At 38.6% G+C, this 14,786-nt stretch overlaps 1 protein-coding gene across 6 annotated transcripts in view; it reads right to left on the reverse strand.

Annotated features, from left to right (window-relative positions):
- Positions 1 to 5,585: 5,585 nt before the first annotated feature.
- Positions 5,586 to 14,786, reverse strand: part of CDC25C (cell division cycle 25C) — a 33,255-nt gene continuing 24,054 nt past the window's right edge. For 3 of the 6 annotated variants that reach the window (XM_077138587.1, XM_077138590.1, XM_077138588.1), the window contains 6 exons: positions 10,258 to 10,380; positions 9,555 to 9,617; positions 8,170 to 8,268; positions 7,443 to 7,576; positions 6,963 to 7,074; positions 5,586 to 6,782 (listed from right to left, as the gene is read on the reverse strand). In XM_077138587.1, the coding sequence (XP_076994702.1) occupies positions 6,633 to 6,782; positions 6,963 to 7,074; positions 7,443 to 7,576; positions 8,170 to 8,268; positions 9,555 to 9,617; positions 10,258 to 10,380 (681 nt within the window). In that variant the 3' untranslated portion in view covers positions 5,586 to 6,632. Of the gene's footprint in view, positions 6,783 to 6,962; positions 7,075 to 7,442; positions 7,577 to 8,169; positions 8,269 to 9,554; positions 9,618 to 10,257; positions 10,381 to 11,330; positions 11,481 to 14,786 lie in introns of all 6 variants that reach the window. The other 3 variants (XM_077138589.1, XM_077138592.1, XM_077138591.1) reach the window with 2 other exon arrangements.

Consider the following 14,786-nt stretch of genomic DNA (forward strand, 5'->3'; position numbering starts at 1 on the left):
TGAGTTTACAATAATCCACCATCATCCTCCAAGACCCATCTGTTTTCTGCACAGGCCAAATAGGAGAGTTGAATGGGGATGTGGTGGGAATCACCACCCCTGCATCCTTCAAGACCTTAAGAGTGGCAGTAATCTCTGCAATCCCTCCAGGAATCTGGTATTGCTTCTGATTTACTATTTTGCTCAGTAGGGGAAGTTCTAGTGGCTTCCACTTAACCTTTCCCACCATAATAGCCCTCATTACATGAGTTAGAGAGCCAATGTGGGGATTCTGCCAGTTGCTCAGTATGTCTACACCAATTACACATTCTAGAACTGGGGAAATAACTACAGAATGGGTCTGGGGGCCCACTGGACCCACTGTGAGACGGACCTGAGCTAAAACTCCATTGATCACCTGGCCTCCATAAGCCCCCACTGTGATTGGTAGACCAGAGTGACGTTTTGGGTCCCCTGGTATTAATGTCACTTTTGAACCAGTGTCTAATAATCCCCAAAACATCTGATCATTTCCTTTTCCCCAATGCACAGTTACCCCAAAAACATCTGATCATTTCCTTTTCCCAAATGCACAGTTACCCTGGTAAAAGGCCGTTGGTCTCCTTGGGGAAGGCTTGGAGGAAGATTAACAGTATAAATTTGTGGCAGTGTAACAGAGTTCTCGCCCCAAAGGGACCTGGCCTTCCCTTCATTCAAGGGACTCTGGGTCTGTAAACTGTTTCAAGTCTGGAAATTGATTAAGGGGCTGTGACTCTGTGTTTTCTGTAATTCAGGTTAGACTTCTGTTCACTTGACCTAGAACTCTTTTGTTTATACAGCTCAAACAATAATTTAGTAGACTGCCCTTCTATTGTATTTCTAGGTACCCCATGATTTATTAGCCAATGCCACAAATCTCTGAGAGTCATATAATTTTGACTCCTGCTTTGAGTTTGCTGTCTATTATAATAGTCATGTCTACCCTGTCTTTGGTGATTAAGTGCTGCCACCTGGTTTCTGCCAACTCTGGATCCCCTCATCCCCATTGTGTTTAAGGATTCCAGCTCTGTGACAGCAGTTCCTACAGTAATATCTGTCCTACAGAGAAGTGCAACCACAGAGCTCTTCAGGGATGATGGTGCCAGTCTCACAAATTTATTTCTCATTGTTCTGGTAAAAGCTGCATCTACCGGACATTCCTGGGGTGTAACAGTAGGCTTTGCATGATAAATCCACTCTAACATTCCAATCTCTCTAAGCCTCTGGATCCCCTCATCTACATTATACCAGGGCAGTTCTGGCATTTCAACCTCAGGTAATGTTGGCCACCTTTTAATCCATATTTCAACCAACCATCCAAACAAACTGTTAATACCTTTTCTAACCGCTTGAGCTATAACAATGAATGCAGAATCTCTGCTTAGTAGGCCCATAACAATAAATTCAGCCTGATCCAGCCTTATATTCCTCCCACCATTACCCCACACCCTTAAAATCCATTGCCAATGGCTGAGAGATTCCAAATAGATTCGAGAGGTTATCCTGGAGGTTATTCTTATGCATCAAGTAGATATTATCTTGTTATTCAAGATGTAATGGAGAAGCTGGAGGGTACTGCCTGAAAATGTAGAGCTGTGTTCCAGTAGCCATGTTTCTTGAGGATGATTGAATAATGATATAGCTGTCACAATGTTACTGTGTGATTGTAAAAACCTTGTGTCTGATGCTCCTTTATCTACCTTGTCAACAAAGGAGTAGAACATATGGAATAAAAATAAATAATAGGGGGAAAAATATATATATTTTAAAATACAAAAATTATACCATGTCACATTTTCCTTTTTGCTTAATTAGCACAGATAAAATTACTGATTTATTGGTAGTGGTTGATTTTGAAACAGAAAACTATAAATGAGAATTTATAATTTCTATTATAAAATTTCTCATTCTATAATTTGTTATAAAAATCTTAATTTTCAAATAATAAATGGATTACATAAAAAAATCCATTGCCACACATATTCCCCTGATTTCTGTCTATATAAATTGGAAAACTCACCCAGTTCTTTTGGAGTATAACGTATCTCCTCATGTGTGATACTTTGTACCTCACCTTTAGGGGCCTGTTGGGACTTTAGTCTAGTTATAGGTCTCAGAAGAAATGAGGGGTGGTGGGGGTGGGTCAGAAAAAGAATCAGAAATATCTTCCAAGTCATTTGCTTCAGGGCCTTCGTTTACCGTTTCATCTGGTGAAAAAGGATTAATCACTCTAGGGCTAATCCCTTGAGGAGGTTGGGTAGCCAACTCCTCAAGGCAGGCTGGAGGTAGGGTAGTTATGTCCTCAGGGCAAACTATTACAGGGTTATCTAGAGAAGACTCAGCATGATTTGGGGTTTCAACCTCACGCCCAACATCATTATCAATCCATATGTCACCATCCCATTTTTCAGGGTCCCACTCCTTTCCAACCAATGACCTCGCTCTAATGGCAGACACCATGCAAGATTGAGATTTCAGTTTACGTAGTAAAGTTGCTACTCTAACAATAAGATTCTGAGTCTGATTTTCAGAGATCTCAAGTCTACGGCTATACAGAAAATAAGATTTTCCTTCAGGATACTCCTAAAAACGTCTACATCTGTCAGACGGTGCTTAAGCTTCTAGTTTGAAGCCTTAAGCCCATCCCTTTCACTCCTTAATGTAGCCAGTGTATCTAACAACAACCAACCAACAGCTCTATACCTCTTATTCTCACAAAACTCTGTAAACGTGTCAAAAACATCACCCCTAGAGCCTGGCTTCGTACAAGTGAAGCATTAGGAGAATCGAATGGTGATATTTTGACTCTCTTTTTCCAACTCACTCCATGGATTGGGAGTGTCATTCTGATTATGGGAATTAGAGTCCTTAGTGTCTTTGAGTCCAGTCAGAGAAGAAAACCATTCATAAAAACCCATTTTTAAGATTCTGTTTCTTAAGAAGCACTCCTGGTACCAAGATGTATTAGTTAGGTTTCTCTAGAGAAACAAAATCAACAGGGAACACTCACAAATATAAAATTTATAAAAGTGTCTCACGTGACCGTGAGAATGCAGAGTCCAAAATCCGCAGGGCAGGCTGTGAAGCTGACGACTCCAGTGGAGGGTCTGGATGACCTCCACAGGAGAGGCTTACCAGCCGAAGCAGAAATAGAGCCTGTCTCTTCTGAATCCTCCTTAAAAAGCTTCCAGTGATTAGATTAAGCATCGCTCATTGCAGAAGACATTCCCTTTGGCTGATTACAAATGGAATCAGCTGTGGATGCAGCTGACGTGATCATGATCTAATTCTATGAAATGTCCTCATTGCAACAGACAGGCCAGCACTTGCCCAACCAGATAAGCAGGTACCACAACTTGGCCAAGTTGACACATGAGCCTGACCACGACACAGGTTAATTATTCTGTGACCTTAGTCAGCCCCCACCCTCCGATCTGCTGCTTTAGAGCTAAAGGCTACAGTACTTCTTCCTTTTACTAGTAGACCAGAGTGTAGGGATAGGAACAAAGAGAAGTGTTTTCTACCTTGTCAGTTTCTTGAGGGCAGGAACTCATACTCTGATACTTTTAGTATTTAGAATTGACAACTTCAAATATAAATTTTCAAATAAATTGATATTTTTTCAACGTTTGCCTAAAGTGAATCCTCCATATCTCCCACTTTATACTCCTGTTAACGAAAGGAAAATGCCCTATCCCTCTCTATGACAGTGGCCAGCGAGGTCCTGGGCTAAGATTGACAACTTTTGGAAGCAGTTTACAGACCAAATGTTTCCATTCTTTATTACTTGACTTCATGATGAACAAACACCAGTCAGTATAAGGGATTAGAGCAGAGTTAACCCACTATATAGCCTTGTACTGAGATCTTCCCATCTCTGGCATCTCCCAAGTCCAAGCAACTTTCATGTGATTTCTCAAGAACCTACAAGTGAGACTCTTACAAATTTAACATCTAGTACAGAACCAACTCTAGAAAGACACACTGTTCTTTGATGATGATTTGGTAACAGCAAAACCACTAAAGGTACAGACTCTGAAGTCAGCCTAACTGGGCTCATATCCCAACTCAGCCATTTATTAGCTGTGTGACTTTAAATAAGTTATTTAATTTCTCTGTTCCTCAATTTCTTTATCTGTAATATGTGCATCTTAATTTGTACCTGCCTTAAAGGATGGTTGTAAAAATTAAATTCGTTTATGCAGTTTAGGAAAAAGTCCTAGCAGACAGTAAGTGTTAGAAAAGTGTTAGCTGCTATTATTAGTCTTCTTGAAAGTAATATGAATCAAATCACAGTGTATCTATATATTGTGGGAAGATAGAACAAGAAATTACATGGGAAAACATTGCCTTTTAGGGCAAATACAATTCTTCACAAAGTAGATAACTAATTAAGCCCTAGTTTTTTGTTTTGCAACTCTGAATTTTCTCCTAAGATAACTGAAGTATGAATACATGTGCCACAAACTCCACTTCCCAGGTTGGGGGCTTGGTTCAACCTTTCTGGAGAAAATTATTAGGAAATGACACGCTAGGGTAGGCAGAGTTAGGAACCCCTGCACACATTGGAATAAGAGGTGTTTGAAGCAGTTTCCTCCTCAGGCTACTAGTAGTTCCAACTTGGTGTGTGTGTGTGTGTGTGTGTGTGTGTGTGTGTGTGTGTGTGTGTGTGAGATGGAGTAGCACAAGGCTACTAGTAGTTCCAACTTGGTGTGTGTGTGTGTGTGTGTGTGTGTGTGTGTGTGTGTGTGTGTGTGTGTGAGATGGAGTAGCACAAGGCTACTAGTAGTTCCAACTTGGTGTATGTGTGTGTGAGATGGAGGAGCACCAGGAAGGCCAGCACCTTTCCTTCAGCCATCTCCACATAAGGCAGCAGCAGTTTCTCACTCTATTTTACTCTTAGCCCTTCAGAGGCTTAAGGAGAAGGCTAGAATTAGCCTCCCTATGGTCCGACAGGCACTGGCTAGGGGGTGGCAGGCTTCATTCCACCGGTTTACAGAGTACAGCAGTGCCCTCTGCTGTGAGGCATGCAGGCAGCAGTCCAGGGAAAGAGCAAGTATGAACCTTGCAAAAATCAGTCCAGTGGCTCAGGCATGCTTGTGGGCTGCTCTATGGCTACAGCCCTGTTTGCTTCCACTTGCTTCCCTGCTTCAGAACCTGGGAAAATACCATTGCTGTCTCTATTCTTTTTCATTCTAGGCTTCAGAGCACTTGGTCCTTTTTTTAGTCCTGGGCTATCAGAACTAGGTTAACACCAGAAAATGACAATATTTAGTTAATTCCACCATCTCCACCTGGCCAAATACTAGGCTATAACAGACTATGCAGACAAAAGCATGCTCACTTTAAATAGCTCTAGCAAAGGAAAGCCTGGGATATTGCTAAGGTAGGGAGCTAATAAAAGGTCTTCCTGTGTCTATCTACTATCTGTACTTTTATTTTCTTTCATCCTTATCTTCACATATCACAGTTCTCTATTTCCAGTCACCCTTAACATGTATTTGTAAAATGTGAAATGGAGTAGAGGAAAGGGTTTGGACAATTAAAAAAAAAAAAAAAAAGGCAGGGGTGCACGGTGGTTCAGTCGTATAATGCTCGCTTTCCATGCTGGAGACCCGGGTTCAATTCAAGCAAACTACTCCCCGCATCACCCCCCCCCCCAAAAAAAGTCAAAACCCCAATGAAGCTACAGACCAAGAACTTTTTGAGCTCAAATCTGAGCTATCAATTGCCTTAGAGAAAGCTAATTATCTTGGCTTTCTCATCCTAGATATCACATGATGCTGAGCCTGGGGCAAACTTTTAGGTAACTCATACCATGGAGTGGTCTTGTCTCAGTGGTCTGGGACATTGCTGAAGAATACAGTTTAAAAGGTTATATTTAATTCTGGGGCAAATGTTCTCAAGCTTTAGACTGATTAGGAATCAAATGAAAGGGAACTTTTAAAAACCCAGATTTCTAAGCCCTAACTTAAAAATTTCTGATTCAGTAGATATGGAGTGGGGCCTGAAAATTTGCATTTCAAACAAATTCAGGTGTTGCTGATGGTCCAGGGTCCACATTCTGAGAAAAGCACCTTGGCCTCAGCCATGAACAAAGATGGTTGTACCTTTATATTTGACAAAGTAATATGGTGATTACTGTTCCTTGTATGGAACTTCTAGGAACAGGCTCAGCTCACAATCATACCTCTCAATCTGAAATGTTTATTCTCCCATTTAAGAAAAAGAAGAGACAGAGAGAGAGAGGGAAAAGAAAAAGGAAAATATGGAGAAAGAAGATGGGCAATTCTCTTGAGGGAGGGAAAGATCTGGCTGGCTTGTGAGAGTCTAGTTGGGAGGAGGAAAGCAAGGGCTCCCTGAAGCAACAGAAATCTCTCTGAACCCAAGGCTACAGCCTTACAGAGCCAGCTCCAGTTCACAACCACAAGCCAGGAGCTCTACTGAAGCCTAATCAATCCCCAGGCCTGGGATTTCATTAGTTTGGCATCCTGTCGGTTTGCAGACATCTTTTCACAATCTTAGGTCTAGCCACAGAGAAAATGATCTCTTTCTTCTCAGGGTTTCTACAGTTTCTTTCGGTAACTCCTTAGCAGCCACTGGCTGATCAATCATCATGGGCTCACATTCTTCACCAGGAGAGCAATCTGCTCCTGCAGCTGCCGCTCCACTTCCCATCCTTTGCTCTGGCTTCGACACCTCAGCAGCTCAGCCTTATGGTCCTGGTGATGCATAGGACAGTAGCTTTGGGGTTCACACAGCTCCTGGAAGGTAAGGAACAGAATAAGAGATTTGTAACACTCCTAAAGTCTGCCCATAAAAGAGAAGCTGTAGGCAGTGGCTAAGAAGCAGCAGTTTCTTTTCAAAGGGCTGTGCAGGTCGCAGAAGATGCACACTAATGATAGCTCCCCCAGGTCACTTGCCCAACATTCTTAACCCTTTACCATATATTCTGGAAAGAAGTCTCTGTAGCCTCCTTTGAGGATGTATATTTCTGGGTAGTACAATGCAGGATACTGGTTCAGAGCCCTGTCCTCTTCCCTCAGAGAGCGGCACCTTTAGAGAAAATCCAGAGACAGGCAGAGTGGAAAGAATCAAGGTCAGGACTCCATGGGAAGAAGAGACTATTGCTAACCCGCAGAAGGACTTCCAGATCTGCTTTTGCAAAACAAGATCCAAGCAGCACCATTTTCCCTCCTTTCCTCCATTGCAGTCTCATTTCCAATCTTTCTTCCTTTGCTGTTCCCAATTTTTGAAATGTAGGAATTCCTTCCTTCCACCTCCCCCATGTTCTCCAGACTACATTGGAGAGGATGACCTCTTTCATTCAGTCAGTTGCTGAACCTGTCTTGGAAGGTTCCCTGGTTTTAAGCCCCAAATCGAGACCTATTTCCATTACCATCCTACCCTGTGTTGATACTCACATGTGGGGGCCCCTCTCTGAGGAGAATTCACAGTGGAACACGATGATTATTCTTTTCTGGGTGTCCAAAGGGACAATGGGCTTCTTCAAAAAGAAGTTATACAATTCTTCCTGAATATACAAATTTAAGGCTCCCTGTAGAAGAAGAATTTTAATAAGCGTTTTCTCAAAGGACTGCAGATAGTAACAACACTCAGAAATGATTGGACTACCATGCTGGGGTATTTTGGCCAGGAGGGCTAGACTATACCTGATTTCAGGAGAAGGACCTAATTGTATCCCTGTATCTACTCACAAGCTGGGCATAGAGCTCGATATGTAGTAGGTACTCAATAAAAGTTTGTAAAACTGAATGGCTTGAAGTGTAGGCCTCATTGTGAGGAATGTCCATGAGCAATCAGTATTTGCAAAGTGCTTTTCAGTCCTTAGATTTCCATGTTTTAAATTCTAGGTAGGAGCTCTTGTCACTACCTTTATAAGAAAGAGAGAGTTTGGTAAGAGGGGAAGGGAAAGTAAGTTGACAATGGTATGCAGAATTAAAACAGGAATGAGGATTTATAGTCGTGATGTGTTACAGATATATAGTGTCTGCCTATAGTTTTCAAGACTTCATAAAATCCTTCGTGAGCTTACAGACTCTTCTCAGTTCATAGGACCCCATGTTCACAGACTCTTTTTAATAGTTATCTCCGGCTCCTCCCCTACCAATGTCCACAATGTAATCATACCTGGATATGTCCTCCGAGGTACTCATATGGATAGCGGCAATCGATGATATAAAATTTCTCAATCAGACCCTGGTACTTCCCCCACAGTAAGGCAGCCACCTGCACAGAAACTATGATTGAATACCCTGCTCACTGTCACACTAAGGGAGAGAAGAGCCAGTCACACAGTTCCTTGTTTGCACATTCCCTTTAGTTACTCAAGAGTCTACTGTATGCCCAGCCTCCAAAGTTCCCTATTTGTGAAATGCGGCAATGGTTCAGTCCCAGCTTACACAAGATAATGAAATTGGAAATGGCCTTTTGGGAGAATCAAAATAGTGGATATTGCCAGGATACCAAGAAAGACCAAATTTAGGCTACATATTTGGAGGCAGGCATAGCTGGAATCAGTCTCTCTGGAGAAATCCAAGGACTTCCACAGAGACAGAGGTAGCAGCAAGAGATCTCAATTTGAAAGAAGAGATGGAAAATGGTTCCCCACTCAGCATTGTAAAGGAAGAAAGCAAGTCTTTTAGAAAAGGATCTGGAAGGAACAGGTTGAGACTCAGGAGGAAACTTAAGCTACTTGTAGAAATGTAAATTGGTTCAAACTTTCTGGAGAGAATCTGGAAATACATACAAAAAATGCAACTACACTTTGAGAAACGTGTTTTCTAACATCTTAAGTAAACAGAAAAGTACAGAAGATGTAGATACAATGCTATTTATCTCAGCATTGTTTAGTGTTATCAAAATAACTTAAATATTTAATAATAGGAGTTTGGTTAGATAAATTACACATCATTATAATAGAATATTACTATTGAAAATACAAATGTTGATATTTTATTGATATGGAAAAGTGTTTACAACGTCTCACTCAGCTATCTGCAACACTACATGTTCATCATGATCCCACTTTTATAAAACATATATTAGAATAAGATCTGGAAGATCATAAATAAAATATTACTAGTGGTTATCTATAGTGGCGAGATTGTGGGTAGGATGACCATATAACTATTGCGCAAACAGAAACACTTTTGAGAGTGAAAGAGAGCACTGTGAATAATACCCTGAGGTAACAGGCGTAAATGAGACTGTAACATGCCAATCAGGACATATGGTCATACTAACTAAGTGACTTTTGTTTTCTTTTTTGTGGTCTTGAATTTTCTTCTCTCTCTTTATTTATAAACAACAATTATATATCATTTGTTTAACTAAAAACAAAGGGAGACTGAAAAACAGAATAGAAAGGAGTCCTTAAATTCCCTTCACTTGAATAAGAAGACTATGTGAGTGAGCACAGTGAAAGAAATAAAAATGGAAATGGGGATTTTAGGGACAGAACAGACCAGATGGTAGCTTATGTAACCAGTTACCATCTCCAAAAATCTGCTTACCGTTTCTGGGTTGACGTACTTCAAATCTTGGTGTCTCCCTGACACAGTTGGCAGGACACATACCTAGAAATATCCCAAAGCTGAAATAACAGCAAGTTTTCTATGCCCAAATATGAGATCAAAAACTCAAATTATCCTTCTTTCCAAATGACCCTTAAATCCCCCAGAGACCTTCAAAAATCAATAATCTCCCTAATGTGCATATGCAAGTAATTCCATTCCTAAGAACTAATTCTAAGGAACTAATTAAGGATGTGCACAAAGTTTTAGATTTAGCTACAAATATGTCCATTTCACTATAGCTCATAAGGAAAAATTGTGAAACTAAATCTCCTCTGAGAAGGACTTTATAAATAAATTATGGGCTTCCAAATAAATGAAATATAACATTTATTAAAACTGAGGAAGCAGAACCATTAATTGACATGAAAAGATCTTTGTGATATAATATTAAATGAGAGTAAAAAAAACAGATCACATAACAGTATGAACCATTTTTGTGGAAAAATAAAACATATGCATGTGTGAAAATACATAGAAAAAAGAATATACACCAAGAATACATACTAAGATGCTAAAACCAATAATTATACTGATTATTAAAATTGGGGTAAATTCATTCTCTATGTTTCTGTAATGAACAAAAAATATATAATTTAAAAAATTTCAGAATCAAAATGTCCTACTTAATAAATAAACTCACCTTGGAGAAATCACCAGTCAAATGCCTCTGGTTAGAATCTTCCTCCAGCATCCGAGTGATATTTACATCAGAGAGAGAGACTGTCTTCTTTAGACCTAAGACCTGAAGATGAAAAGATCCCCCCTCCATCCCAAACCTAATGTTAAAAGGTTTTTAAACCAGAGGATTGGGGGAGTAGAGGCTTGTTAAAAGTATGCAACCCTTTGATCAAACAATTCCATTTTTTCCCCCTAAGACAATAAAGACATGCATAAAGACTTGGCTATAAGAATGGAAATTCAGCATGTTTTTAATGGAGAAAAATTACCAATAAATTAAATGTTCAATAACAGGGTCTTGGTTAAATAAATCAAATTTTACATACGACAGATTACTCTTAAGTGATAAAATATATGTCATAGATAAATTTTATTGACACGGAAATAAGTTCATAATATCATTAAGTAAATTAGAAAACAGTATGAATTTTGTAATACCATAATACCATATAATGTATTACCATAATAAAATTTAAATATATATATATGTACAGCGAAATAGCTAGAGGAATATATATCAAGTGTTAACAGTAATTATATTTGGCCTGCAGGATTATGGATATTTTACATTTACCTTTTTTTTGCATTTTCTGTAAGATCACATATTAATTTTATAATAAGAAACAAAGATATTTAGACTTTTTTTAAAGGAGGGGATGGAGACATGAGCTAAGTTTTTCAGAAGTTTCTTTCAGCCAAACCAGTGTGTTGTATGAAGTTATTTCTGTTGGCTTGCATGTAAAACCCACAGTAAATATCGTTACCACACAAAGTTCCCTTATTTTCTCTTAGATTTAAAAAAAGGGTTGGGAAATCTGTATCATGACATCATTTCCAAGAGTATAATATAGCAATAGATATTTATTGTTAAACATTCTATATATGGAGGCTGATGTAGAAGTGAAAGATGGAAAGAACAAAGAGACAAAAGTAAAAGTAATGAGGAAGAAGATGAAAAAGCAATCCCTACACCAGAAAGGCAGAGAAGACAGTGAGAGAGAATATTAACAGATTTTTATCTTAAAAAGTTCTTACTTTCCTAAACATTTCATGGCTGGAACAATACATTTTTATTTGAGCTAGTATTGGGTTATCTTGGAATTTCACCATCTGCTTCAGGCTTGGTCTGTTCAAATTCTCTGGCATCGAGGGAGAGCGATACAGGCGGCTTCTATTCAGAAATGCCTGTTTGGGAATATCAATCCCTTTGGTTCTTACCCTCAAAGTATGTCTGCAGACCAGCAGCGTCAAATCACCTGAAAGCTTTCTAGAAATGTGGAATCCCAGATGTAAGTCTGTACCCCAGACCTACTAAATTAAAAAAATAATTCTATCAAGATTCCTATGATTCCTAGGAACACTCAAGTAAGTTTGAGAAAATGCCTTTAGGTAAGCATCCTGTTTTCCCCTCCTCATTAACATCTTTCTCCTCAGATGATATGATGTCTCATCTCCCCCAAATAAATATTGTTTTAATTTTAAAAAGTTCTTTATTTTTTTCTCAGAGAAGTTGTAGGTTCACAGAACAATCATGCATAAAATACAGGATTCCCAAATGCCGTCCTACCACCAACACCTTGCACTGGAGTGAAATATTTGTTACTATTGATGATAGCATTTTTGTAACAGTAGTAGTCAGCATTTATTGAGAAAGTCTATGTTGCAGGTACTGTATGAAGCAGTTTACATGGATTATCTCATTAAAAACACCAATTACACAGGCTTGTGAAATATTTTCTATTATTTAAAAAAAAAATTTTTTTAATTAGAGAAGTTGTAGATTTACAGAAAAATCATGTTAAAAAACACAGCACTCCCATATACGTGAATTGTTGGCATTTTGAATTAGTGTGGTACCTTTGTTACAATTGATAAAAGAGTATTAAAATAGTACTATTAACCATCACCCATAGTTTATATTAGGTATATTTTATTCATTATATACTACCCTATTAACACCTTATATAGTATTGTGCATTTGTTATAATTCATGGAAGAACATTCCTATAATAGCACTAATAATTATAGTACATCAGCTACAATAGGGCTCACTGTGCTGTTACACAGTCCAATGTTTTATCTTTTAAATGCTATTCTAGTAACATATGTGGCCTAAATTTTCCCCTTTTAACTTCATTCATAATAATTTGATACTGTTAATTACACTCAATAACATTCTACCCTTACCACCATCCATTTTCAAATCTTTACAATCAAACTAAATAGAAATTCTGTACAAAGTAAGCATCAACTCCCCCTTCAAAACCCCCAATCTATCCCTTGATAACCTATATTCTAGATTCTAATTTATGAGTTTGCTTATTACAATTGGTTTATTATCATATCAGTGAGATCCCACAATGATTGTCCTTTTCTATCTGGCTTATTTCACTCAGCATAATGTCCTCAAGTTTAATCCATGTTGTTCCATGCATCAAGACTTCATTCCTTTTAATGGCTGAATAATATTCCATCATATGTATATACAACATTTTGTTTATCCATTTTTCTGCTGATGGGCACTAGGGTTGCACCAATCTTTTGGCAATTTTGAATAATGCCATTATGAATACCAGTGTGCAAATATCTGCTTAAGTCCCTATTTTCCTCTGGGTACATACCTAGTTCCTCTGGGTATATACCAAGTAACAGGATTGTTCCTCCTATATCTAATTCCTCTGGGTATATACCTAGAAACAGGATTGCCAGGTCATATGGTAATTCTATAGTTAACTTCCTAGAGATGTGCCAAATTGCCTTCCACAGTGGCTATCCCATTTTACATTCCCACCAGCAATGAATGAGTGTTCCTATTTCTTCACATCCTCTCCAACACTTGTGGTTTCCTCTTTTTTTAATAGTAGCCATTCTGCTGGTTGTGAAATGATATCTCATTATGGTTTGATTTGCATTTCCCTAATAGCTAGTGATGTTGAGCATCTTTTCATGTGCTTTTTAGCCATTTGTATATCCTCTTTGGAGAAATGTCTATTCAGGTCTATGGCTCATTTTAAAATTGAATTGTCTTTTATCATTGAGTTCTAGGATTTCTTTATATATTCCAGATATTAAACCATTGTGGGACATGTGGTTTCCAAATATTTTCTCCCATTGAGTAAGTTGTCTTTTCAATTTCCTGACAAAGTCCTTTGAAGCATATAATTTTTTGTTTGTTTGTTTTTGTTTTTTTGGCATGGGCAGGCTCTGGGAATTGAACCTGGGTCTCCAGCATAGCAGATGAGAATTCTGCCACTGAGCTACCATTGCCCGCCCAGCATACAAGTTTTTAATTTTTCAAAGAAGTCTCATTTAACTACTTTTTTCTTTTGTTTTTTTGGGCTTTGGGTATAAAGTCTAAAAAACCATTACCTAATACAAGATCCTGAAGATGCCTCCCTATATCTTCTTCTAGGGGCTTTATCATCCTGATCTGTATATTGAGGTTCTTTGATCTATTTTGAGATAATTTTTGTATACAGTATAAGACAGGGGTCCTCTTTCATTATTTTGTTTATGGATGTTCAATTTTTCCAGCACCATTTGTTAAAGGGACTCTTTTTTTCCAATTGAGTAAAGTTGGTAGCCATGTCAAAAATCAACTGGCCAGATTGAGCCCTCAATCTTGGGACTCACCCTTATGAAAATTATTCCTGCGAAGGAGAAGCTAAGCCTACTTATAATTATGCCTAAGCGTCACCTCCAGAGAACCTCTTTTGTTGCTCAGATGTGGCCTCACTCTAAGCCAACTCAGCAAATTATTGCCCTCCCACCTATGTTGGACATGATTCCCAGGGGTGTAAATTTCCCTGGCAACATGGGACATAAATCTCAGGGATAAATCAGGACCTGGCATCCTGGGATTGAGAAAGCCTCCTTGACCAAAAGGGGGAATAGAAATGAGACAAAATATAGTTTCAGTGGCTGAGAGATTTCAAACAGAGTGGAGAGGTTATCCTGGAGGTTATTCTTATGCATTATACACATATCCCTTTTTAGCTTATGGTATATTGGAGTGGTAGGAGAAAAGTACCTGAAACTGTTGAGCTGTGTTCTAGTAGTCTTGATTCTTAAAGACGATTGTATAACAATATAACTTTTGCAATGTGTCTGGGTGATTGTGACAGGGTGTATCCAGGGTGTAGACAGATGAGTAAAAAAAATAAGGACAAAATAAATAAATAACGAGTTCATTTCCCGGTGCCTGTTCATGCAAAAAAATATATATATTAAAAATAAGAAAACAAATAAATAGGGGGTTAGGATAAGGGGTATAAAAATGGGGCAGATTGCAATACTAGTGGTCAATGAGAGAGAGGGGTAAGGGGTCAGGGATGCATGTTTCTTTTTCCTTTGTTCTTTTGATTTCTTTTTCTGTAGTGATACAAATGTTCTAAAAATGATTGTGGTGATGAATACACAGCTATGTGATGATATTGAGTGAATGACTTATATACTTTGGATGGACTGTATGGTGTGTGACGATATCTCAAT

Source organism: Tamandua tetradactyla, chromosome 20 (genome assembly GCF_023851605.1).
Source record: "Tamandua tetradactyla isolate mTamTet1 chromosome 20, mTamTet1.pri, whole genome shotgun sequence".
NCBI classification, from domain to species: Eukaryota; Metazoa; Chordata; class Mammalia; order Pilosa; family Myrmecophagidae; genus Tamandua; species Tamandua tetradactyla.